The following is a 27,192-nucleotide window of genomic DNA, read 5'->3' as shown; positions in this document are numbered from 1 at the left end:
ATAGTTCTTGTTCTTAAAACCAGCAAGGCTGCCTAAAAACAAGTAGCCTATGTGTCTCTATAAAATTTAAACCTTACCTGTAGGTCATAGGCTAACAATATGTAGCTTTCAGGATTTAGCACAACTAATACTTGGCCCTAGATTTAACGGAAGCTTAGATTAACAGCCTCTTACAAGACCGTATTTTGCCTTCTTTCCTTTTGCTCTTTGCAAAACTAGGATGGGTCCCTTCTGAGACAAAAACCATGTCCTCCCTCCTGTGGTCTGAGGCATTTTTTGCAAAGCATTCTCCAGTCTGTGGCTCTTCTTCCTATCTTCCAAAATCAAGTCAGAATATCATTATAGGCTGTTTGTTCTTTGAACACCTCCACTAAGCTTTGAAACGCTCACTGGTCAAGGTGAGGGCATTCTTTTACAAAGATCCACATTGGACACTCATACAAAAAACTACACAAAACCTCCTTCAACTGTTAATCTATAAAAAAGATACTTTTGATTCATCTTTTTAGGTACTTCAGCTGTATTAAATATATTTTTTCTTACAAGTCCCTTCTCACTATTCTAAATCCCAGAATTATTATCCAATATAGGGACATCTCTAATATGAAAAGAAAATTTCATGGATGTATATATATATCTGAACTGGGAATTGTTTTTTGACTTGTAAATATATATATACTATTTATACACACACACATACATACACACACACACACATACACACACACACACACACATATATATATACATACATACATACATACATACATACATACATACATATGATTGGGATGGCATTTCCAATTGCTAAGTGGTCATTAAATGAAACATTTGACAGCTGACCTTTGCAATGGGACATAGGAAAATTGGGTGAGTTGAAGCACTATCGGAGGCAAGGACCATGAGCTCCACAGCCCTGCTCCAAGCTTTCCCTGTCAGAGGAGTCCAAAAGGAGCTATAGCCATCCTGTAGGGGTGATGAAGTAGAGGGGGGCGCCTTGCAGGTCGAGGAGAGCTGTATCTCTCTTCCCTGACTTGAAAATCTGTATCAGGCATGCCTCCTTCAATATCCAAGAAAGAAAAACCTCAATTCCATTTGAATAGAGATAAAGTACTTTTACTAGATATGAATTGAAAGCAGCAAAAAGGAAAGCAAGATCTGAGCCAAAAAGGCGCAAACATGTACTTATCAAACATTTACCCAGCACCCTCCCCCCAATTCCCCAACCCAATGTCCAATCTGCAACTCCCTAAGGTGTCATGTGGGGTGCATCTTCAAAAAGCCTCATCAAGTTGGTATGCAAGACGGTTGGCTTTGACCAAGTCCAAACATAGGCCACCAGCATGCACAGAAGATGGTGAGAACAAAACTCTCTTCTTCATACTCCTGCAACATCAGTAATTCCCCCTCCCAAATATCTAAGCCCCCTCCCTCCCCGTTTCTATGGCAGCCGATAGCAAGCAAGGAAAGTAGAGGCTGACATTCTCCTTCAGAAAGGACATCTTCCCTGGAGAAGAAGATAAAATAGACAGCAACAATAACAAATTATATATATTATAAGGGTTTATCAAGATACTTAGAATGGAATTTTCTCCAGAGTGTAGGAGCTCTAACATCAGACTTATTCACCCACTCAGCACGGGATGGAGGGAAATGTTTCCAGGCTACCAAATATTGAATTCGTCTCCTTTGTTTCCTAGAATCCAGGATTTCTTTAATCTCAAAATGTTGTTCTCCTTCAATAAGGAGAGGAACAGGGGGTGGGGATTGAGGTGAGCGCATTAAAGACATGTTCAGGTTTCAATAAATTCACATGAAACACAGGATGGATTCGCCTAAGGGTTTTTGGCAATTCCAATTGTACTGACAGAGGATTTACAATTTTTACAATTGTATGTGGGAAAGGTCCTACATATTTAGGACCTAGTCTCTGTAGTCTGAAGAATCTTAGTGGACAAGAATACCCTATCCCCAACCTGGTATTCTTTCACCTTTGACCTGTTTTTATCAGCTTGACTTTTGTGTGCTTTGTGAGCCGCATGTAACGCTTTGCGAGTCATGGGTCAGAGACTTTGAAGCTGATTACTCCACTCGGACAAAGGTAAGATTTGTGGTTTCTCTTGAGGCAGTTCAGGAATGGGAACAAACTCCTGGCTGAACACTATCTTAAAGGGGTCATTCCAGTACTGCTATGTACTGAATTGTTGTATGCTACCTCCGCATGAGGCAAGTGGTCGGCCCAATTATCCTGTTGATAATTGACATAGCACCTACGATACTGCTCTAGAACAAGCCCCATTAGTCTGCGGATGGCTAGGCCCTGGGCAGAGCCTATTAGCTTCAGGAACTCTTTCCAGAAGAGGGAGGTGAATTGACTCCCCTATCAGAAATAATGCATTCAGGAACTCCATGTAACCTATACACATGTAAAATAAATAGTTTAGCCAGTGTTTTTGTCAAAGGAATCTTGGAACAGGGCACAAAATGCACTTGCTTGGAGAACAAATTGGTGATCACCCAGATCACAGTATTTCCCTGGCTTTCTGGTAACTTGACAAAAAATCCAATGATATCTCCTTCCACGGGGCACCAGGTTGTGCGACACTTTGAAGCAGTCCTTGAGATTTCCCTGATGGTCTCTTTGTAGCTGCACATACAGGACAATTAGCAATATAAGATTCGATGTCTTTTTTCAACGAAGGCCACCAGAATTGTCTTTTAACCAAATGTAATGTCTTTATGAACCCAAAATGCCCTGCCAATTTTGAGTCAGGCTTAATGTCAGGCATGCCTCCTTCAATATCCAACCAGAATAACATCAACTCCATTTGAATAGAGATAAAGTACTTTTACTAGATATGAATTGAAAGCAGCAAAAAGGAAAGCAAGATCTGAGCCAAAAAGTCGTGAACATGTACATATCAAACGTTTACCCAGCACCCTCCCCCCAATTCCTCAACCCAATGTCCAATCTGCAACTCCCTAAGGTGTCATGTGGGGTGCATCTTCAAAAAAACCTCATCAGGTTCATATGCGAGGCAGTTGGCCTTGACCAAGTCCAAACATAGGCCACCAGCAAGTGCAGAAGATGGTGAGAACAAAACTCCCTTCTTCATAATCCTGCAGCACCAGTAATTCCCCCGCCCAAATATCTCAAGTCCCCTCCCTCTCTGTTTCTATGGCAGCCAATAGCAAGCAAGGAAAGTAGAGACTGACATTCCCCCTCATCCAAAAACGAGGAGCAGCGGAAGTCAACATGTCCGCCATGAAGCTGGGGGTAGCCAGAACATCTAAGAAAGTGCAAGAGCGAAGAAAGCAGGGAACAGAGACTGTGTTGCTGGGTGAGATGATTCCTTTTTCTTTAGAAATTACCCCAAGGATTAAAAAAAATCCTAGAGAAGAGACTGTAAAAATATAACTAGTTAGGTGGAAAAAAATATTTTTAAAGAGATCTATGCTGAAAAGTAAGCTGAGACCGCCATCTACTGACGAAAGGAAAAGTGACTCCTAGACTCCTGGAAATTTACAGAGGAGAAAATACTTGATATTTGGTCACTGTGATTTCTAGCTATTTATTGCCTTATGCTTACTGAAGCAGAAATAAGAAAGACATTTTATAAAAGAGATGCTGTGAAGCCAGAATAAAAGACTAAAACCACAGAGTAGACTTTAAAAACTTGGAAAATATCTTGGACTATCAAAGTATTGAGTAAATGCTGGAATAGACCCATTTAAACAATTGACCTAGTTTTGAAAGAAATGGAGATTGAATGAAAAATATCTGCTGGAAAAAAGGCAGTATGGAAATTTGACAGGAGAACCTCATTTAATAAGCCATACTTCTAGGGTTTTGGATTCTCTGAATTTGATTGAGGTGTGATTGTTTATTCTACTCATCACTATTATGACTGGAGTTGAAGGAACAGCTGTGGAAATGAGAGTATTTCTTAATGAGATGACCTTGCTGTTACAAAATATTATGAATTCAGTCAATGGTTCAGATAAGAAAATGGAAAACATTTTGCAAAGAACAAGGAACAAAGACTATATTGCCCATGAACTGGTGGAAGCAACAGAAAGATTGAATGAAATGGATCATTTAAGCCAACAAATGGAACATGAACAGGGAAAAAAATATGGATCAGAAAAATCAGCAAATTAAGTTGCAGTTTGATGAAGAGGACCACCAGATAAATGATAAACAAGAGGAGTAGAAAGAACAGATGGATTGGCCACATCAACAAATAAATCAAGGACTGTGGCAAAAGAAGGGTTGACAAAGGAAGAAAGTTTGAAGAAAATAAAACAGACAAATCAACAATCCAAGAATCAGGAAGATACCTTTGATAAGAAGATTGGGATATGGGCAGATAGCTGGGGGAATTGACAGCACAAGATTGTATTGGGAGAAATGTTTAGATTGAACAAAAGAGAGATATAAAGATGATAAAGATGAGAAGTGTGGGAGGTGAATTAAAAATGGATAAGAATTGAAGCACTAAAGAGAAGAGATGATGGATAGAAAGAATTGACCTTTAAACATTAAAGTGGCCTGATTGTAAGCTGAAAGAAGCAGAAATAAAATTAGGGGAAATATTAGACTATAAATTGTTTATAGAATGAATAAAAACAATAGAAAGAAGTTTCCAGATGTTAGGCATTTTTCTTTTGTGTACTTTTAAATAATATAAGGAAGATCAAATTTGTTCATATATAATAGAAAAATGTTTAGATTCAACAATAGAGATATAGATGAAGATAGAAACAAAGATGAAGAGTTAGGCAGTTTTTGTTTATGTATGTTTGAACAATATAACGAGGATTACATAAATTTGATAAATGTGATAGAGATTACTAATACTGTTATTGTGAATTGGATTAATATGAAAAAATGGATAAGAATTCAAGCAAAAATGAGAAGATGTGACGTTAGACATTCTCCTTTTATGTAGGATTAAATAATATGATTAAATAAATTTTATAAATGCAATAGATTAACAATGTTAGCATGAATTGTGTCAATATGAATGATACCTAGTCAAATTTGTTCATATATAATAGAAAAATGTTTAGATTGAACAAGAAAGACATTGATGGAGATAGAGATAAAGATGAGGAGTTAGGCATTTCTTGTTTATGTATGTTTGAACAATATAATGAGGACTACTTAAATTTGATAAATGTGATAGAGTTTACTAATATTGTTATTGTGAATTGAATTAACATGAATGATACTCAGAACCAACTATGTTCACACATAATGTGGATGTATATTTAAAATAAAAATAAAAATAAAGAATATATTAAAAATAAAGAAAGAAAGAAATGTGGGTGGGTTGCCAAATGCCCAAATTTTGATTACATGATGATAGGAGTGCTACAATGGCCATAACAAGGATGGCCATAACAAGTATTAGTTCAGTGCTATTGTAACTTTGTTTTCTGAACTCAGAGTTGTTAGACAAGGGCTACCTGTAATATCCAATCCACCTGTAAACTGGATTGAACTGGTGCAGAAACAATTTGGAAATCATTTCCAGTGTCAATTTATTGCAGAAATACAGAAACAGAAAAACGTAAAGGTAAACAATAATCAAGGATCATCTTATACCTTGTAGTGTATATAGTATCCTCCAGTTATTTTGACATTAACTATATCAGGGATGTCAAACTTGCATCATCATGGAATCATCACGTGATGTATCATGACTTTTCCTCTTCACTAAATGGCATGGGCGTAGCTAGCGCGTGATGCATCTGGCCTACGGGCTGCAGTTTTGACATCCCTGAACTATATCTAGGCTATTGTAATATAAGATAAATAGACACACAAGATTCCAACACAGTAAAAGCAAGTTATACTAAAATTGATCTTCATTATTTTGTTTCCCTGATGCATTGAGAGCAGTTTCAATTTCCTCCAACACTGGTACAGATCCTGCATAGTTGTTAGTCTCTATAGAATTTAATTTCTTTTGATAATCCACTGGCAATTCATTCTGTTTTGCACCCATACAGATGACCTATAAGGACAAAAATAGAAAGGTTCCAGCATTAGATTTCTGTTACTTACACAAATAAATGGAATAAGGATGAAGAAATAGATTATAGCTGATTCAAACAAACCTTACTTTAAATAGTGGGCAAGAGCCAGCTGGTTGCATTCATTAGCTCCATCAAGAAGTCAATATAAATCATTCTTGGTATTGGTATAAGTTGAGCAACACAGATACAAAAGCACTTACAGTTCATTGCATAACATCCACTGAATTTCAAATTAAGAAAGTATTTCAAAAATAATAAAAATGACTCCAATTTCACGAGATAGCCACTTATTTATTGTTATTACAACCACTTATTCTCTAAAACAGGAGTGTCAAACTTAATTTCATTGAGGGCCACATCACAGTTGTGTCTGAATTCAGAGGGCCAAGGAGCATGGCCAGAGATAGGCACAGTCATGATGGCTATGTCAGGGGCACCTGTGGTGGCCAAGTGCTAAGGTATGACTTCCCTGAGACCATCTCTCACTATCATTATAATCTCATCCCTCCCTTCTTCCCTCCTTCCTTCCTCCCCTCTTCGTTCTCCTTTCTTCTTCCTTCCCCTCTTTCCTTATTTTTCCTTCCTCACTCTCTTTCCATCTTTCCTTTTTCTTTGTCTCTCCTCTTTCATCCCTCATTTCCTGTTCCTTCTTGGATACTCAAATGCAAAAGAAGAAACATTTCTCCTTTTGTTTTTAGTTTGTTTTGATAGCTCTCTGCCAGCAAAAACGAAGCCCACACCCTATTTTTGGCTGTGACGGCCTCCTGCAGTCCTTTGCCAATGAAAACTATGCTCCTTTTTCGTTGGCAGAGGCATTGCAGGCCAGACCTTTGCTATTTCCAGACCGGTCCCATGGGCCGGATCTAAGCACCCCATGGGCCGGATCTCCCCGCCCCCCAGGTCTTGAGTTTGGTATTGCTGCTCTAAAAGGTCAAGATAGCATAAACGATCACTTCTCCACGTTAGCAAAAATCTGATGAGGCCAGCACTTTCGTCAAAAGATGAGTGGCTCAAAAGATGAGTGGCAAGTCAGAGTTTAATGATGAATTCCACAAGTGTGGCATTCATTAACTGCCTTCATGTACATATTTGGCAACAGCTATGTAATATATCTTAAGCCTTTTTTAAAAAGCTTTGTCTGGTCTTAAAGGAGGACAGTAGGTGGCAAGGGACTCAGGTAACTGAAAATTTAGGTATATACTCTGGGGGAAAAGTCCAGACATATTATCAGCTTGGCAAGAAAATCCTTGCTGACATGGAATAACATAAATGATTTCTATTTTATATACTTTACAGTTCAGTAGCTAAATGATGGGAAAAAGGACAAATTCCTACAGAGATAAAATTGTGGTTAAATATTAGAATATAAAAGAATGTTTCTGTTGGTCCAATACCATGGGAAACACATATAGACTCATGCATGTTTCAAAATAAGAGAACAGCTTCTGTTAGCATAATGTACAAAGAGTCAAAATGCAAGGATCAGGACATAAATGTCTTGGCATTAAGCTAATCTGTAATTACCACATTGGAGCTTGCCATTAATTGCCAGTAAAACTATTCCAGACATGCTGTAACATTAAATTTCATAGCAGGTTATACAACCTGAACTGTTTACATTACAACACACAAATATAAATGTTGGCAGATTATCTCCAGAAATATTTGGACAAGGCCTCTTTGTCATCATTTCCCTGGGTAAAAAAAAAAAACTAGAAGTAAAGAAAAATATAAAAGATTGATTTTTTTTCAACTTTTGCTTTGCAGATTAGAATTTGGGAAAACCCAACATTTCCATTCCATTCCCCAGTATAGACTGGAAGGAATTTCAGGGTTGACTTACTTGAAAATATAAATGGAGAGTTCTCACCATTACTTTCATTTTCTTACTACCACACATATACAGGTTATCATTGACTTACAACCACAATAGAGCTCAAATTTCTGCTGCTAAACAAAAGATTTGTTACATAGATTATGCCCCATTTTACAACTTTTCTTGTCAGTTAAGTGAATCACTGCAGTGGTTAAGTTAGTAACAGAATTATTAAGTGAATCTGGCTTCCCTATTGATTTTGCTTGTCAGAAGGTCACAAAAGGTGACCCCAGGACACTGCAACTGCCATAAATATCACATAAACAGTTGCCAAGTATCTACATTTTGATCACATGACTTTAGTGTGAGTGTCAGCAACCTGCAGCTCCAGAGCCACACGTAACTCTTTGACTCCACTCCTGTGATTCCATGCCAACTTGTTCTCTGCCTTGAAAAGGTGCAAGCCTCACCGCAGAGCCTAGCATTTTCTTTGCACTGCCTGCAACCAGCTGCTTTTTTGCGATTCCACTCCTTCACGGGCAGCTCAGCACCAGCCATAGTCTCCTTCATGTCGACTCAGGAAGGAGGGGAATGGGGAAGAGCAGCCACTGTCACCGGATGTGGGGCGGAAAGAGCTCTGGCTCTCCTGTGTAGTGCAGTCGGCTACACACCTGAATGTGCAGTGGCAGCAGTGGGAGGAGTTGCTGTTGCCACCGCCACCGTGATCCCAGCCCAGGTGGGTATCCTGCTTGTGTGCATGAGAGAAAGATGAGAAAGGAGAGAAAGAGAGAAAGAAATGAGAACATGATGGAGGGAGAGAATGAGAGAGAGGAAAAAAGGAAACAAATGAGAGAGACAGAAGGGGAAGAGGGAGAGAGAAATGAGAGAGCGATGGAGGGAGAGAAAAAGAGAGAGGGAAAAGTGGGAAACAAAGTAGAGGGAAAAGGGGAGAGAAAGAGAGAGGGGGAGAAGAAAAAGAGAGAAAAACAGCAATTAGAGGGAGGGAGGGAAGGAGGGGGGGAGAGAGAGGGAGGGAGGGAGGGAGGGAGAGAGAGAGAGAGAGAGAGAGAGAGAGAGAGAGAGGGAATGAGAGAGAGATCCATTTCCCACAGAAACACCAGGAGCCACAAAACCTGGGTAGGCATGGCTGTGTGTGTGTGTGTGTGTGTGTGTGTGTGTGTGTGTGTGTGTGTGTGTGTGTGTCATGTGGTTGGGGAGAGTGACGTTGAGTTGGCAACCCAGGTTTCGAGGCTCCCAGTGTTTTCTTTTCTGTGGGAAACCAGTCTCTTTCCGTGTTTAAAGTGGCAGGCCCCTGGTATGTGATATTAGTGAAGTAAAACTGAGGTGAAGATACTTTGGAAGTCTTGGTGAAGACTATGACGACTTGAAAGGAGCTCCATTTATATCTTAGCTAGAAATAATTTAGGAATTCCTAAAATAATTAATATTACTTTAGTACCAATGTCGGTTCTAGATCTTGCAGGTCCAACTCATGGGCCAAATGCAGCCGCATAAGATAAAAAAATATTAAAAATAATAAAGGAAGTATATTATTATATAGATTGGCTATATTACATATTTCATACACAGCCAAGACAATTCCTATTCACTCAATGTGGCTCAGGCAAACCAAAAAGCTGAACAACTATGCTCTAGATGGAATCATATTGCCCCTGAAGAAGCAGTGCTGTTACTTGGGTTTGTTCTGGATTCAATGATCTTGGTAAATCTGCAGATATAAGCCATGGCTAAGGAAGTTTTTGCCTCTATATTCACTTAGGCCTTAACAGTACAAAGAAGCCTTGGTTGTGGTATCTCATACACTTTGTTACCATGTGTCATGACTGCATGACTGGACTCTGTTCAAAGTGCTGATTATTACCTTTAGAACTTATATGGTAAAGACCAGATAAAATTAGGAACAATTGCACGCAATAATTTGTCTGCCCTATAAGATTGGGCTTGTTTAAGTTATTGTTAGAGATTGTCCTGAGCAATAGTAAGGTTGGTCGCTTCCCTTGTGACATTCTAAAAAGCCCTAGACACTTCTTAGTTAGCCATTAGATCAGGGGTAGTCAACCTTTTTATACCTACCGCCCACTTTTTTATCTCTGTTAGTAGTAAAATTTTCTAACCACCCACCGGTTCCACAGTAATGGTGATTTATAAAGTAGGAAAGTAACTTTACTTTATAAAATTTATAAACCAGAGTTACAGCAAACCCCTACCGCCCACCATGAAAGCTGGAATGCCCACTAGTGGGCAGTAGGGGCCAGGTTGACTACCACTGCATTAGATAAATTGGATAGTCATTAGGAAGCCATTTTTAGCCATGTTACTTTGGTCTAACAATCCTGAGTTTATATGGGTTGTTTATTTTATGTATAATTATGTAGGCAATCAATTTTGGACAATTGAACATTTTATAGATAAATTAGTAAAAATTAGTGTTTCTCTCTGATCAATTTCTAATTTCAGGTAGTAGTTTAATAAGGTTCACCGACAAATGCACGCTCGACAAAAGCGTGCCGACAAAACTGCGGCGAGAAAACCGCAAGGTCGAAATCGCGCCGACGAATGAGCGCAGAAGTGCACCGATAACACCAACAAAAGCGTGCCTTCAACAAACAACTAATAACAACCTAATAACCCTAACCTTAAACCTAACCCTAAACCTAACCCTAAACCTAACCCTAAACCTAACCCTGAACCTAACCCTAACCCTAACCCTTACCTTAACTTAAATCACGCTTTTGTGGGTGCGGTTTTGTTGGCGCCTTGTTGTTGGCGTCCTGTTGTCTAACAGGATTGTTAGACCAAAGTAGCATTTATGACATCGTGGTTTTCTCGCCGCGGTTTTGTCGGCGTGCTTTTGTCATGCGCGCATTTGTCGGGTCACGGTTTAATAACACAATAGGCTATATTTGTTCTATCATGCTACTGATATAAGTATAACCTGAAACTCCAGGTACTCGTGTATTGGATACAGACCTTAGAAACCTCCAAAAATTCTTACCAAGCTGTCATCTTATTATATGCATGACATAAGAGTGAATATAATTAATATGTTCACTTTTCATAAATTGAGAACAAAATGAAATAGTCTTAGTAGACAACTGCTTAAATATGAACCAGCAGTGTGCTATAGCTGCCAAAAAACCCAATGCAGCCTGGCTGCATTAACAAAGGGATAGAAGCAAAATCACATGAAGTGTTAGTATTAGTTTATAATGACTTAGTAAAACCACAGGTGGATTATTGCATTCACTTTTGGTCACCATAATACAGAAAAAAAAATGTTGCGACTGTTCAGAGAAAAGCAGCAAAGATGATTATAGGACTTTACTGCAATGGTCGTGTGAAAAATGGCCATGTCACTTTTTTCAGTGCTGTTGTAACTTTGAATATTCACTAAATGAACTGTTGTAAGTGAACTTGTATTCAGACTTGCAACTAATTCTACATCAAATCCATTTACAGTCCGAGCATCAGTTAAGATGAATGTAAGATGAATGTAAGATGGCGATTGCAATCTAAGATGGCTCTGCAGTGGATTCAAGTTAACAGGATTATTAAAAAAAATTCTGGAGGATCAATAAAAAGTACAAAGCTTCAGAAAATCCCTCCATTACAACTATGGCTACAATAAAGGAAAGCAATTTTTGAAAAGCCATTAGAGCAACATAATACAAGATGCATGGTGAGTCCATATGTCTGATCAATATTGCCAGTTTTCAGAAATGAAAGTAATAAGTTTGGCTAGACCACTGTACCAGCAGTAAACCCCAGTGTAACATGCAAACAGAAACACCTTATTTCAATGCAGCAAATGTTTCATAGATATGTGCCAATGAGAGAAAAAGAGAAAGATAGGGGCTTAAGAGAATCTATAGTAAACATGGAGTAATTTTTTTATAATTTATTCTGAGTAAAAAGTCCTACACAGCAGAAAACTCAGCTATGGTGCCAAAGTAAACTGTATTGCAAAGCTTTATTGTTAGCAGTAAAATTTATTATTGATCAATATGCCCAGCTATACACATATAATTATTAATATTAACTTGATAATTATCTCATAAATCAAATATATTCACATATTTGTTAACTGTAACAGTATTGGAATTAGTTTTTATCTTTTACATGAAACCAATTATTTTTTTCCTAAGTTCTATTACCTTAAATTATATATGTGGTTCTAGAATAGATAATGAACTTTCAGTGGGAAATGAATCCTTAGTGCATAGAATTGCAAAAGACAATATAGTACCTTCTTATATTGTGGAGAAGGAAGATCAAGGACATAGTCATTCATCTGATAACTACGACATTTAACTATTTTCCCATCCTGAATCCGAACTGTTACTTCAATTGGAATATAAATGCCATTTTCTACTCCTTCTTGTCTGAAACGGAGAAAGAAATGCAATGGCAAGTAAATAACTAAAGTAAGAGCAAATATGTATGTGTGTGTGTGTGTGTGTGTGTGTGTGTGTGTGTGTGTGTATATATATCCATCCCCTGGAAACAGCTATTTATTCAGCAAATAATTAAGTAACATCCCTTTGCAAGTAACTTAAAAGATTAGTCTTTTCAATCATTCTTGAAACTGAATATGCAAACAATGTCCAATTTTGGATAGTTAAGGCTGCATCCAGAAAATTGTTATCTCAGCTGCTAAATGAAAACCTAGTACTACATGTACATGAAAAAACAAAGAAACACAACATCTTCAATACAGGTTATTTTAGAATTGCTCCTTGGAATCCTATGACATAATAGTCCACTAAAACTCTAGCTTTTGTTCAAATGGATCAGCACTAACTTTGTGTGGTCTTTGTGGGTCTACAACATAGTTAGCCCACTAGATTCTCCCCATCTTGTAGTACAACTCCCAGAAGTTACAACATCAAGGCCAACTGCAGAATTGTGGAAGTTATAACCAACCTGGCATTTTCTTCTTCTAGAAGCTTGCAAAGTTTGCATACAACCCAATTCCAGTTAAGACAAAAAGTTCACATAAATTAATTTCAAGATATCACAAGGCAGTATTAATTATCAATACCAACTTGACCAAAGGACAGCAATATTTTCTTCTTTCATTTTCTCTTATTTGTAGTCCATTCAACCATACCTCCTGGCATGCTTTCAAAATGAATTAAATAAAGTTTAGAACTGAAAAGATTCACATGCAGTTCTACCACTACATTACTACTCTGCCACATAAAGTTATCAGATGAAATGGAATTATTCTTCAAAGTGAATAGAAAAGAAGAGAACTCATTACAAAATGTATGGAATACAGCCAAAGCATATGTTAGGGAGTTAGCTATAACCTATATAGCAAGGAAAAACAACAAGAAAAAACATGATCAACAGACACTAGAATAAGAGTATAAAAGACTTACAAAGCTGACTTACAAAAAGAACCACAGAAAAGAAATTTAAAAATTCAAATGGAAACAATAAAATATAAATTAAACTTAATGGAAAAAGAACCGGCACAACAAATTAAAAGAACAAAACAAAGCTTTTTTGAAAATGCTAATAAATCAGGAAGATGTACCATATTTTTCGGAGTGTAAGATGCACTGGGGTATAAGATGTACCCTAATTTTGGGGAAGAAAAACAGGAAAAAAAGTTTCTGCCTCTGCCTCGGTATTAATCAGTATTAATCTGGCTAGCATCCTTGCAGAAAACAGCAAATAGCTTCAGCAGCCTGATTCAGCAGGAGCAGCTGATTGAACAGCCAATCAGCTGTTCCAGGCTGCAGGAGTTGACACAGATCATTGCCGCCTGTGTGCCTTGCATTTTTGGGCGGTTAAAGGCGGCAGGGATCCTAATTTCCACTCAGATTTTAATAACGAGCAGAACAGGTCTTTTTATCAATTTAAAACAAACCCTAACACCCTACGCAGATTTAACTGGAGTGCATGGGGTGGGAGATGATTTTCATGGGGACAGAAAAGGGACTTGGTTTCTCAAAGAGGAGGAGCTCAGGATTGTGAAAGCCCTCTTGGAGGGACACCTGCTGAAGGGGCCCAGACCCTTTGCAGGGCTCTAGCATGGCACTTGCTCTCCCCACTAGACCACTGCGAAGGGCAGCATCAAAGGCAGCACACTTCTCACCACATAGCCTGGAATGTGCTCCATAGCGTCATTTCCTCCTGCACTCTTTCTCTCATTCTCGCTTTGCAAAATTAGTTCCACCCTCCTGTAAAAGGGCATTTAACAATGTGTTGGTTAAAAATCACCTCCCACAGCCATTTCCTCCTCCCCTTAAATCCTCTCTCCTATGCACGAGCCAATTTTTTGTGGCGTAAAACTGAAAACAGGTGCTCTTGTGAGGTGGCGCAGAAACTCCTTGGAAGATGCGAGGACAAGCTTGGTGTTTCCTCTCTCCCTGGACAAACAAATGGCCCACGTAACCGCATAGTGCGACATCCCAAATCAACTCTCTGAGTGGTTCCAAGTAGCAATAAAATTTGGCAGTGGGCTGTACGCCAACAACATGAGAAAGCAACCGAACACAAAAGAGAAAGATCAACCTGACCTGAATCACCCAGGCAACGGGGAACCACAGCACCACAGCAGGCCCTCCCTCAAAGTCTGCTGAAATGCTACCAATGCGGGGGGATGGGCCACATGGCAGCTGTATGCCCAACCCCAGCCCCAAAACCAAAGCCAGACCCATCACCCAGGAATTACCAGAATGAGACCCCAAACAGACCACCAACATGTCTGGAAAAGCCCTCCAGGCTGCAGAGGCCCCTTCCCCCTCAGGCGAAAGTGGTGGAACTCCAGGCAACAACAACCAGTCACCCGAGTCATATGACAGCGAGGACGAGGGAGAAAATGACCCAATGGTGAGTGAACCAATTCACCCATTCCTTTTTCCAATATGCCTCACAGCCCCAAAAACAGGAAAACAGGGGGATTTTCAAGCCCTAATAGACTCAGGCTGCACATGGTGCTTGATCAACCTAACCACAGTCCTGAAACAGGGGATCAGAGCAAAAAGACTGGCCCACCTGATCCGGTTCGAGCAGGTTGACGGGTCCCTAATGGAAGGAGCCTATGCCACCCACCTGACTGAACCAGTGAGGCTAGAGCTAGTGGATCACTGGGAAGTAATTCGATTCATAATAGCCCCCAAAATGACAGACATAGTCATTCTGGGACTTTCCTGCCTAGACAAGTGGGGACCAACCATCTGATGGTAAGAGGATACCCGCAGACTTAGGATATCAAGGGCCCCCCAACCCTCCCACACTAGCTAGCACAAACACCACCCACACAGGAACCCCCCCCCCAAAAATAGCCCACAAGAACAACTGGAAACCACATCCGACAAAACTCCAGAAGCTGAACAGATTCCGATGGAATATCAGGAACTCACAGAAGCATTCAGCGAGGCCGAGTATGATGTTCTGCCTCCTCACTGTGAGATAGACTATGCTATGGAAATCATCCCCGTGGCAAAACTACCCAAGCCCAAACTGTACGCCATGACGCCCCGAGAAATGCAAGAGATACGCAAATACATAGACAAAAACCTAGCAAGGGAGTTCATTGAGTCAGCCAAGCCATGGGTCATGGCACCAGTCCTCTTCAAGGAGAAAAAAGATGGAACTACGAGATTGTGGGTGGACTTTCGGGGGATAAATGGGGTGTGTGTACACAACCTATACCGTCTCCACCTCATGAAGGACATGCTGTCTCATCTGGCTAAGGGAAAAGTCTTCACCAAATTAGACCTCAGAAAAACACACTACTGAGTACTTATCAGAGAGGGAGATGAGTGGAGAACAGCATTCAACTTCCCCCTAGGGAGCTTTCAATTCAAAGTGATGCCTTTCGGATGGCAGGGGCCCCCAGCAGTATTCATGCAGTTAATAAACGAGGTGCTGCATGAGCACCTCTACAAGGGGGGCCTCGTCTACCTGATTGACATCCTTATCTACACTGAGACCATGAACAACCACATACCCCTAGTCCGTCAAGTACTGGAAAAACTTCTGACAGCCAACCTGTACATCAAGGTATCAAAATGTGAATTCCACCATGCACAGTTAGACTACCTGGGTTACCGAGTGTCAAATGAGAGAATAGAGATAGACCCAGCCAAAGTACAAGCCGTCTTAAACTGGAAACCCCTTTGCCCCCTCAGACAGCTACAAAGCTTCCTAGGGTTCACAAACTTCTACAGGAAATTCATCCCGTCCTTTGCGAAAATTGCCAAACCCCTAACAAACCTCTTGAAGACAGAGAACCCAGGAACGAAACCTCATCTGGGACAACCCCTACAGTGGGACCTAACCTGCCAAGAGGCGTTCGAAATGCTAAAAGAAATGTTTGCAAAGAAACCAGTGCTGAAGCATTCTGACCCCGAGCAACTCTTTGTAATCCAGGTAGATGCCAGAGTCATGGCAGTGGGAGCGGTGCTACTCCAAAGAAACAACCAAGGAAATGTACAACCCTGCGCCTACACCTCCCGCAAGCTCACAGACACAGAGAGATGATGAGCCGCATGGGAAAAGGACGCTTTCGCAGTGCGATGGGCACTGCTGACTTGGAGACACCTGCTGGAAGGGGGCCAGAAACCGTTTGAAGTATGGACAGATCACAAAAATCTGGAGGCGCTTAGGACCCCACAGAAACTATCACCCAAACAAGTCCGATGGGATCAATACTTCAACCGTTTTAATTTTGTGTTAAAACACATTCCGGGGGGAGGAACTTTCTAGCTGATGCCGTCTCCCGCATGCCTCAGTACAAATGCGAACAGGAGCACTTAGTGGATGTCATCATTCCCTCTACTTAAACAGCTGCCCAAGTGACCACCAGGCGGCAACGCCATGACCAGCAAAACCAACCCGCAAACGATCTAATCATGAGGCTAAAAACCAAACTGCTAGCAGACCCCTGGTTCCAAAACAACCAACACATCTTGACAAAAAGAGATACCCTTGCATGGAAGGAGACGAAACTCTACGTCCCAGAATCCCTACATACCCTAATTCTCCAGAGAAGCCACAACACCAAACCGGGAGGCCAGTTTGGGTTCCTAAAGACTTTACACTTAGCTCGGAGGCAATTTTGGTGGCCTGGCATAAAGAAAGATGTGGGAATGGGAGGGGCCGATGCCATGACGAGATGACGCGCAATCTCAAAACTCTGAGATTGCACTCGACACTTTTATTGCTGGGGGGTTCCAACGGACCTAAATCATCCTGAAGAGATGGTGAACAGGAAGATTACATCTTGCTGATCTCGGGGATAGCCCAAAATCTCCGAGAAAAGCAAGGCAAAAGTCTTCTGCTGGCAATAAAAATTCCAGTCTGTGAAGACTGACAAAGTCAGGGTGACCTCAAAAGAAATATGGAGGAGAAGTGTTAAGCTGGTGAGAATCTTTTATTGTTTTAAAAAAACGGACTGCCTATAAAATCTAAAAACTAATTTAAATCAAAGAATAGAAGAACTTACCGGCGAATTTGATTTTTGTAATGGTTCTGGACAGTGGTTATCTTACTTTCTAAATGTTATTTACATGGATTGATTCCAAATAAACCTTTTCAAATGGATGGATTATCCTAACATTTCTTCTGACTCTGTAAGCTATTTCCACACTTTTATTGCTTGGCTGTTCTGGCTTAAGATCCGATAGGATTTTACAGCTGTTTCTCTGAAGTTTGTTTTCGCTTGCAGAGAGTTTCAATCTTGCTGAGCTTCTAAGAAAAAATACAACTGCGTATAAACATGGTGTCTCTTCAAGCAGTGCTTTTACAGAGGAAAGAATTGAGAGAAAATTGGACTATTTGGTGCATTTGGCAACAAAATGTGATGAAAAAACTGAGGAAGTTCTTCAAATACAAAATAAGAAGATGGAAATTAAAAAAACTGAAATGGAAGATGAATATAAAGAGATTGAGCCTGTTGATATTCGTGGCAATTGGTTTATTTCTGAGGGAGGAAAGAGTGGAATATTTGAAGAGGAATTAAATGGAGAGAAAACTTTTTCAAAGAACAGGACATAGAAGGAGAAGAAAGCATTAAAAGCATTAAAGAACATATGGATTATGAAATGCTATTTGCAAAATATTTGATAACACTGCTGAGAATTAAAGATAAGCTGAAAAAGGAAACAGAAGGAGGGCGTCAACATTATATGAGAAATACTACAAACAAGGAGTTGTAAAGTGGAGTCCGTACAGATTTGTTTAAAAAGATGTTTGGAGAATTGGATCCACAAATGGCAATAGATATAAAATTGTTTTGCTATTGGAGAGATACAGGTTGATAGATGGAAGAGTATAATTCAAAATTAGCTAAACTTAGTTAAATTCAGTGATAATAGGTATAGTTAAATAAAAATTGATAATGATAGTAATGTACACAATGTTGAGCTGTTGTGATAAGTAATAATGGGATATGAATAATGAATGTTACCTGAGAAGGGAAGGTTAGAAATATTTTTGGACTATATATAAAGATTATTAATAACAATAATAATAAAAAAGAACAAAATTAGACACAGTTAAGTTTTAACTAATAGGGGAAAATGTTATGATATAGGATATAGTTAAATGAAGAAAGGATAATGATAATAAATTATATACATGGAGGATTAAAAATTTTTGGTATTAAATATTATGGATGTTTAGCTAAAACAGGATATGAGGATTTAATGTTAATGGAGGATTTAATAAATAAGTAAATGAAATGCCAGCATGTGGTTATGTATTAAATCCTGATATATTTTAGGATGAAGGACGTTTAAATAACTATAATCAAATAAAAGTGGAGGTATGATGATGGTAATATAATAAATATTTGAGTTAATATATTTGAATTAATATGAATTATATTTGATGATGGTGGAAGAGATGCACAAAAGCCTTTTGTAACCAGCTGATACACTTTCTACAGTATATAAAGAAGGTGGATTTGTATGTTTGTTTTGAAAATAAAAAACAATTACAAAAAAAAGGAAAGACGTGGATAGTTATGTGAAAAGTTGTACCATCTGTGCCACAATGAAAAGATGACTGGGGACACCCTCTCCCCCCGGACTGCTGCAAACAGTAGCAGAGCCAACAAGGCCTTGGGAGGAGATCGCAATGGACTTTATAGTAGAGTTGCTGAAAAGTGGGGGAAACACAGTGATTTGGACTGTAATATACCTCCAAACAGGCACACTTCATAATCTGCAGCGGAATACCCTTGGCTCACAAGCTGGCTAAACTGTTCGTGAAGCATATTTACCGAGAAGAATTTTTTCAGATAGAGGGTTCAGTTCACAGCTACTTCTGGAGGGAGTTCCTGCAGTCCATTGGGTCATCTCAGTTCAGCTTTTCATCCGAGCATGAATGGGGCAGCAGAGAGACTGAACGCCATGGTAGAGCAGTACCAGAGGTGCTACGTGAACTATCAGCAGTCCAATTGGACAGACCTTTTATCTTTTGCTGAAGTCATGTACAATAATGCAGTAGCACAGGATTCACAACGTTCAAAATAGTGAGTGGTATGGACTTCGTCCCAATGCCTAAGTATCCGACGGATCCCCCCTCCTTAGTCAGCTTGATTGATTGGATGTCGATGCTGAAATCAACCTGGGAAAATGTCAAAAAAGCACTGGCTAAAGCGGCACAAACCTATAAGAAACAGGCAGATAAACACCGGGCTCCGCAATGGCCATTCTGGGTGGGAGAGAAGGTTTACATCTCCACAAAATATTTGAGATTAAAACTGCCTAGCAAGAAGCTGGGGCCAAAGTTTATGGGACCATTCCCCATAGTAAAAGATCATCAACCCAGTCACAGTGCAATTGAAACTGCCTCAATTGCTGGGGAAGATACATCTGGCATTAAAACCCGTGATCGGATCCACTCTACTACTTGAGGAGCCCCTGGGCCCTGTGGTCATAGGGGGCCAAACCCATTATGAAGTTCAATGAGTCCTTGATTCGAGGTGGCACAGGATACAACTCCAATACTTAATCAAGTGGAAGGGCTACCCCTTATCAGGGCATCTTATGTGAAAAGTAGGAATATCCAGGATGATCGCCTTATAACAAAATTCCATGCAGAAAATCCAGGCAAGTCTGGGGGGGAGGAACACATCCCTAAGTTGTACACCTGTACTCAAATTGCTTTGTTTTATACAGGTCGCATTCGGGAAGTGAGGGGAGCTAGATGTCAACTTGTAAAGTGTTGCCATGACTACTATCAAGTGGCATAAAGAAGGGAGGAGAATTCCATGCATACGTTTGGCTAGAGTCAGGTCTCATATTCTTGTAACTGGCATGTGAATGTGCATGTCCATAACCTGTCATAGCATCTTGTTGGTGAATGTGGGTTATGACCAAGGCAGAGTGGAGGGGACACGCCATTAAGCATTAATCAGTTTTGGCTCCGCAGGAGTACACACCAGAATGTTGATCCTAATATATGAATGGATTTTTTTTTAACTTTGTCTCGAGGCTCATAAATTATTAGGTCATCTTCTGGGAACTTCACACTTTACTGCAATCTGTGCAGTGCCCACTTCACCTGCCCCTTCTCCAGATAACCCAGGCAGCTGAGATCACCGTCCTGCCACTTGAAAAGGCTTTACCATTATCTCTGCAGCTCTTACTTCACTTGCCCCTTTTCCAGATGACCCAGGTGGCTGAGATCACTGTGTTGCCACCAAAAAAGGCTTTACTGCGATCTTTGCAGGGCCTGCTTCACCTGCCCCTTCTCGGGCAGTTCTTGGCAAGCAATATCATCATGCTGCCACATGAAAACACTGTTACCGCGATTTTGACTGCCTGGAACCACACAAAAAGGGCAGGTGAAGCAGGTGCTGCAGAGATCACGGGAAAGCCTTTTTGGGTGGCAGTGCAGCAATCCCGGCCACCTGGAACTGCCGAAGAAGGGGCAGGTAAAGCAGGTACTGCATGGGAGGTGTAAGGCAAGCAGCTTTCCCCTTCTCCAAATGACCCAGATGGAGGGTAGTTGGCTTCTGCTACTGGCTTGGGAGACAGATCTGGCCAGGAGGAAAGAGAAGGTAGAGAAGGAGGAGGAGTCTGTGCTCTTTTTCCTCTCTATTCCAAAAATGGGGCATGCGGAATCAGCCTCAAACCGAGGCAGCAAAAGCGCAGGGGCTTGCTGGGAATGGGAGATGGATCTGGCCAGGAGGAACGCATGTCCGTTTTTGCAATCAGGGAGGGAAAAGAGTGTTTCAGGCGGCAGCAATCACAGATCCATCTCCCAGGCCAGGACCAGAAGCTGACGGGCCTCTGCCTGGGTTGTCTAGAGAAGGGGCAGCCAGAGTGGTGAGCTGCCTTGTCTTATGCTTCCTGTGCAGCACTTGCTTCACCTGCCCCTTCTCCAGATGACCCAGGCTACATTCAGAATATAAGACGCACCCAGATTTTCACCCTCTTTGGGGAAGGGTGCATCTTATACACTGAAAAATATGGTAAGTTGAAAAAGGAAAAAGAGAAGAAATTGATAAGTAAATTGCAAGATGAGAAAGGAGACTTACAGTATCAAAATGAGAATAAAAAGAAAATAATTCAGGAGTATTACAGAAAATTATATGATCAAGAAAAAGTGTCAGAGGAAAAAATATTGCAATATTTGGGAAAAGCAGAATTACCAAAGATACATGAAATGGTGGAAACTACCATATTTTTCAAAGTATAAGACACACCGGAGTATAAGACATATGTATAAGATGCACCAAGGTTTTGAAGAGGCAAATAAAAAAAAGTTTTTGCACTCTGCAAACCTCCCAAAATGGCCCATTTTTGGCAAAAATGGGCCCGTTTTGTTTTGTTTTTTTTCAAAAAAAGGGCATGAATAGCCCTTAGGAAGCTTATAGAGTTCTCAGGGGAGGGGCAAAATGAGCAAAAAATGGCCCGTTTTTTGCTCATTTATGCCATCCCCAGCCCCCAGGAGCTCTCTGAAAGTCTCCTACAAGCTATGCACAGCCATTTTGGTGAAGGGGCAGGGTTTTGGGAGGCAAAAAATGTTGCATTCAGTGTATAAGATGCACCCAGATTTTCAGCCTCTTTTTTGAGGGAAAAAGGTACGTCTTATACTCTGAAAAATATGGTATGTTCAATGAAAAAACAACAATGATGGAATTGACAGAGGTGATTAAAAGACAAAAGAATGACAAAACACCAGGGCCAGATGGACTGCCAGCAGAGCTCTATAAATATCTACAAGATACATTAAGTATACCAATGTTAGAGGTTTACAATGAAGTACTGGCAGAATCTAAAATACCAAAAGTCTTGGAGGGAAGCAAATATTATGTTAATTCCAAAAGAAGACTTGGATTTAACACAAGTAAAGTGTAATGGCTCCTCTAATTTGAGAAAGTAAAGACTCTTGAAACTGATTAATTAAAAAGGAACCTTTAATCAAGCAGGATGGAAACCATTAGAAGCAAAGCAGCATCTGAAAACCTTTAAGCCATGAAAATGGGGTTAAGTTGATAATGACCCCTCCCCTTTGTTCAAATGCAGATTCTGACCAATACACAAGTGTGAAGATGCTTCCTTAACTCTTCTGCCCTGGGAGTCAATAAAGCACACATTCCCATGGCTATCTCTAGTTAGACATCAAAGTTATATATCCCACATGGCTACCATAAACATCCCTCCAGAGATGTTGGGACCTTCAGTCTCCCAGTGACAGGAAACCAGTTGTAAAGTTGTAAAACTCAGTTGTTTCAAATGTAGCTAATGATTTAACTCCGAGGCTCCCCCCTCCCAATTGAATGGCAGTATCACTTTTAGGGATCTGACATAAAGAATTATAGACCAATATCAGTATTAAATGAAGACTACAAAATATTTCCTTCTATAATAGCGAAACAACTTAAAAGATATTTGAATGAATTTTTACCAAAAAGACAAATTAAAAATGTGAGAATTATCTTAGATACATTGGAGTATTATGAAGTCCACTCAGAAAAACAAATCACATTGGGGTTTTTTAGATGCACAAAAAGTATTTGATAATTTAAATTGGCAATTTATGATACAACAATTAAAATGCATGAATTTTGGGGGGAAATTTATAAATATGATTCGGACAATATACTCCCAACAAACAGCAAAAGTATTGCTAATGGGGACTTGACAGAAAACTTCAATATAAGAAAGGGTACTAGACAGGATGTCCACTATCCCCACTGTTATTTATATTAACACTGGACATATTAAACAGAAATATTAGATAAGATCCGGATATAGAAGGGAAGGAAATTAAAAAAGAAAAATATAAACCACAAGAATTTGCAGATGAGGTAGTATTTATTTTAGAAGAACCATTAGAAACTGGTCCCAAACTTATAAGAAAAATAGAAGAATATGGAAAGTGGCAGGATTGAAAAGAAAAAAAGAAAAAACTAAAATATTAATTTAAAACTTTACAGAAAAACGAGTTGATTAAGAAAACAAGTTTCCAGATGGTCAAGAAAGTAAAATATCTAGGAATTTATCTAACAGCAAGATGTGCAATAATTAAAGATAATTATATAAAATTAATGCAACAAATTAAGCAGGATTTGGAGAAATGGAAGAACCTACAACTATCGATGCGAGGAGGAATATCAACTATAAAAATAAATATATTGCCAAAATGATTTTTTTTCGAACAATTCCTATAAAGTTAGATAAAATTTCTTTTGATGAATTGAACAAATTAATGTTGAAATATATATGGCAAGGGAAAAAAGAATAAGATTGAAAATGCTGCAAGAATCTAAAAACAATTGTGGGGGGGAGTTGTTGGATTACCAGATTGGGAGCTTTATTATCAGGCATTTGTACTTATTTTGCTGAAAGAGTGGGTAAATCTGAGACATAGAAGATTATTATTATTATTGGAGGAAAATAATCTTCAATTGGGGTGGCATGCTTTTTTGTGGTATCATAAGAATAAAATACATAGATATTTCCAAAGACATTATGTAAGAAATGCATTACTTTTAGTATGGGAAAAAGTCAAAACAAAAAACTGTAGGAAAATACCAGTCCGGCTTTCTATGATTGAAGCACTGATACATCCAAATGTTATTAACTTGGAAAGAATTGTAACTTATAAAGACATTTTAAATGAAGATGGGGAACTTAAAAGGACACAGAAATTGTAAAATCAAGAAGTAGATTTAGCATGGTGGCCATACCTGCAAATACAATCAAGATAGGTGAAAGATGCAAAAACACATGGATTCTATAAAGAGCCAACAGCATTAGATCAGATATTTTTAGGGACATATGAAAAATTAATAAAGACGATATATAGTTATTTGTTAAATATTAAAATGGAAGGTGAAAGAAACAATGATAGTATGGGCAAAAAACTTTGGATATAACATAGAATTAGACATATGGCAAAAACTTTGGGAGGGAAATTATAAATTGACACTGGCAACTTCTTCTAAGGAAAATCTGTATAAGATGTTTTATAGGTGGCATTTACCACCAGCAAGACTAGCAAAGATGTTTAATAATATGTCCATGAAATGCAATCAGATACCAGGTTCCTACTTTTATATGTGATGGACTTGTCTAAAAGCAAAAATACACTTGATGAAAATACACACATGGTTAGAGAAAATGATAAAGCAACATATAGACTTAAAACCAGAAATAATTTTGTTAGGTATACTACCAGAAAATTACAATAAAGGGACTATATATTTAATAATACACGTGTTGAAAGCAGCAAGAATTGTATTTGCAGAATACTGGGAAAATAAGGACACACTTACAGATGGAAGTATAATTAGAAAAATATTAGACTGTGAAGATGGATAGATTGATATTAATAATAAAAGATAAGGAAGAAACAGAATATTTTTAACATGGGATATGTTTTATCAATGGTTGGATAAAAAAAGGTAGAAATTAGAGGATGAAAGATTGCTGAAATATATAAGTACATGAAGTAAAAAAATACTACAATAAGTAAATTGTGGTAGTTTAATTATGGATGTTATTATAATTATAACTTTTACTACTAGTTTATTAATACTTTGTATAAGCCAATTGATCCAGACAATACACTGTTTATTAAGCACATACCATATTTTTCAGAATATAAGACACACTGGAGTATAAGATGCACTGGAGTATAAGACACACAAAAGTTTTGAAGAGGCAAATTTAAAAAAAAGGTTTTTGCACTCTGCAGACCTCCCAAAAATGGCCCGTTTTTTTTTTCAAAGAAAAGGGCATGACTAGCCTTTAGAAGGCTATAAAGTGCTCCTGGGGGCTGGGGAGGCAAAATTGAGCAAAAACCGGCCTGTTTTTCACTCATTTCTGCCCTCCCCAGCCCCCAGGAGTACTCTGAAAGTCTCCTAAAGGCTATGAATGGCCATTTTGGTGAAGGAGGCAGGGTTTCAGGACGCAAAAAAGGATGTATTCAGTGTATAAGACGCACCCAGATTTTCAGCCTCTTTTTTGAGGGAAAAAGGTGCGTCTTATACTCCGAAAAATACGGTATGTATTTTAAAGAAGGAAAAATGTATAAATAATTTTTTTTTAAAGATGACAACTGCTTGATTCTGTTGAGTTTACTACAGTAGCTGTGCAGTTGAAATTGGAGGCAGAATTATTTAGATATCATCTGGAAATTGGGAAGAATGGTGGGATATAAACAAACCAAAGCCTAGATTATTTTTCAAAATACATAGCAAACACTAGGAGTCCAAGTTCAATTTTACTGGTCAATTTGTAATAGGTATTTCATTTTGATACCAATAGAGGTAGTCCTCAATTTACAACCACAATTGAAGCCAAAATTTATGTTCCTGAGTGAAACATTTGTCCCATTTTATGACCTTTCTTGCTACAGTTGCTAAATGAATCAACTGCAGCTGTTAAGTTAGCCACATGGTTATAAGTGAATCTGCTTCCCCATTGACTTTGCTTGTCAGAAGGTCACAAAAGGGAATGACCCTGAGACACTGCAACTGTTATAAATATGAGTCAGTTGCCAAACATCTGAATTGTGATCACATGACCGTGGGGATGCTGCAATGGTCTAAGTGTGAAAATGGTCATAAACTGCTTTTTCAGTGGTGTTGTAACTTCAAACAGTCACTAAATGAACTGTTATAAGTTAAGGAATATGATACCCATAATGGAAACCTCTATAATTAAAGGATTTTTTTTTAGTTTGGAGAAATCTTGAGAAGTAAACAACAAAAATCAACAAAATAAGATTTTAACAATATAAACTGCGCATACATTGATAGACAAGGAAAGAACTGTATGCAACACACCTATCCAGAGAATATAAATCACTAGTATTCATTTTCCATATTATCCCCCATACTTCTTCACCAGGGCTAGAGACAATAGTAGCTGTACCTCCTTTCCACTGGAGACTTGGTTTCCCTTGATGAGAACCAAAAGCAAGTTTATAATCCTGTGAATTAAAACAGGAAGGTCAGTAATATCCAGTTTTAAGTTTCTTGTTTTCCTATAATATAGTGAATGAAACATTTAGAAAAACAAAAGAAGCACATACCTGGTTAAAATTCTATCTATAGAAAATTTTAATTAGAAATGAGATCAGAAATAAAAAGTCACAATGAGCCACATTTCTATTGTTGAAAATTGACTTGAAATCTGTGTTTTGAATACTTGCAACAACAAACAAGTAATTGGGCAACTAACTGGCTTTGAAACATTAGGGATAAACATTACTAAACTTTTTTCTCTCTGTAAAAATAATCAAAGAAACAAACTCAACAGAGACTGAAGAAAACATTCAACATGCATCCCTTGTATTATATAGTTACAACTTTAAGTATTACTAACTAACTTACTAATATTGGTTTCTACTAGGAAAGAAGTGAAAGATAGTACAAACCAGTAATTGTGCTATGGTAAGGAAAACCACAGAAGGGTTTCTTAACATTATTCTTTCCCGCAACAAATTACTACCATAGGCAAAATAGAGGAAATTTTCACTTCCGCAGTTTTGCAGTTCCAAATTTCCACTGGGTCCAGTACGGTTGATAAAGGCTTCCATCTTTTTTAAAATGAACCAAAGAAAATATTAGAGATTTACCCTATATAAATTAATCAATCATAGAAATATGGAATATCATAGATTTTATTACATTTGAACCTGCAAATACATCTATTTTCTCCACCTTTCGATAGTTGTTTATAAAGCCTATAATCATTAGTCTGAGAACTATGAGATATTGTCAGCCCTCTAAGTTAGATCAAATATGGAATCCATAGGCACCCAAGAAGCCATCACTTCAAGGTACTACAGACACCTTGAAGCAATTCTTCCTTAACAGCTGGATG

At 38.8% G+C, this 27,192-nt stretch overlaps 1 protein-coding gene across 1 annotated transcript; it reads right to left on the bottom strand.

Moving 5' to 3' along the window:
- Nucleotides 1-5,533: 5,533 nt before the first annotated feature.
- GGCT (gamma-glutamylcyclotransferase) lies at nucleotides 5,534-26,909 on the bottom strand. The gene is made up of 4 exons (XM_087712918.1): nucleotides 26,744-26,909; nucleotides 26,151-26,296; nucleotides 12,129-12,264; nucleotides 5,534-6,023 (listed from the first exon to the last, which is right to left on the bottom strand). Exons 1-4 carry the CDS (start codon nucleotides 26,903-26,905, stop codon nucleotides 5,862-5,864), a joined length of 606 nt encoding a protein of 201 aa, XP_087569044.1. The 5' UTR covers nucleotides 26,906-26,909; the 3' UTR covers nucleotides 5,534-5,861.
- Nucleotides 26,910-27,192: the final 283 nt, after the last annotated feature.

This window comes from Thamnophis sirtalis, unplaced genomic scaffold, assembly GCF_051295495.1.
Source record: "Thamnophis sirtalis isolate CommonGarterSnake01/CBP01778 unplaced genomic scaffold, rThaSir2_p1.2 scaffold_4, whole genome shotgun sequence".
In the NCBI taxonomy this organism is placed as follows: domain Eukaryota; kingdom Metazoa; phylum Chordata; class Lepidosauria; order Squamata; family Natricidae; genus Thamnophis; species Thamnophis sirtalis.
Note: the sequence above shows the minus strand (reverse complement) of the source record. Positions and strands in the feature narration are given on the sequence as shown.

Coding starts and splice junctions, on each gene's coding strand:
- GGCT (XM_087712918.1), bottom strand. CDS start 26,905: ATGGAAGCCTTTATCAACCGTACTGGACCCAGTGGAAATTTGGAACTG. Junction 26,297..26,743: donor TTACCATAGCACAATTACTG/GTTTGTACTATC, acceptor TTTAATTCACAG/GATTATAAACTTGCTTTTGG. Junction 12,265..26,150: donor GATTTATATTCTCTGGATAG/GTGTGTTGCATA, acceptor TCTCCGTTTCAG/ACAAGAAGGAGTAGAAAATG.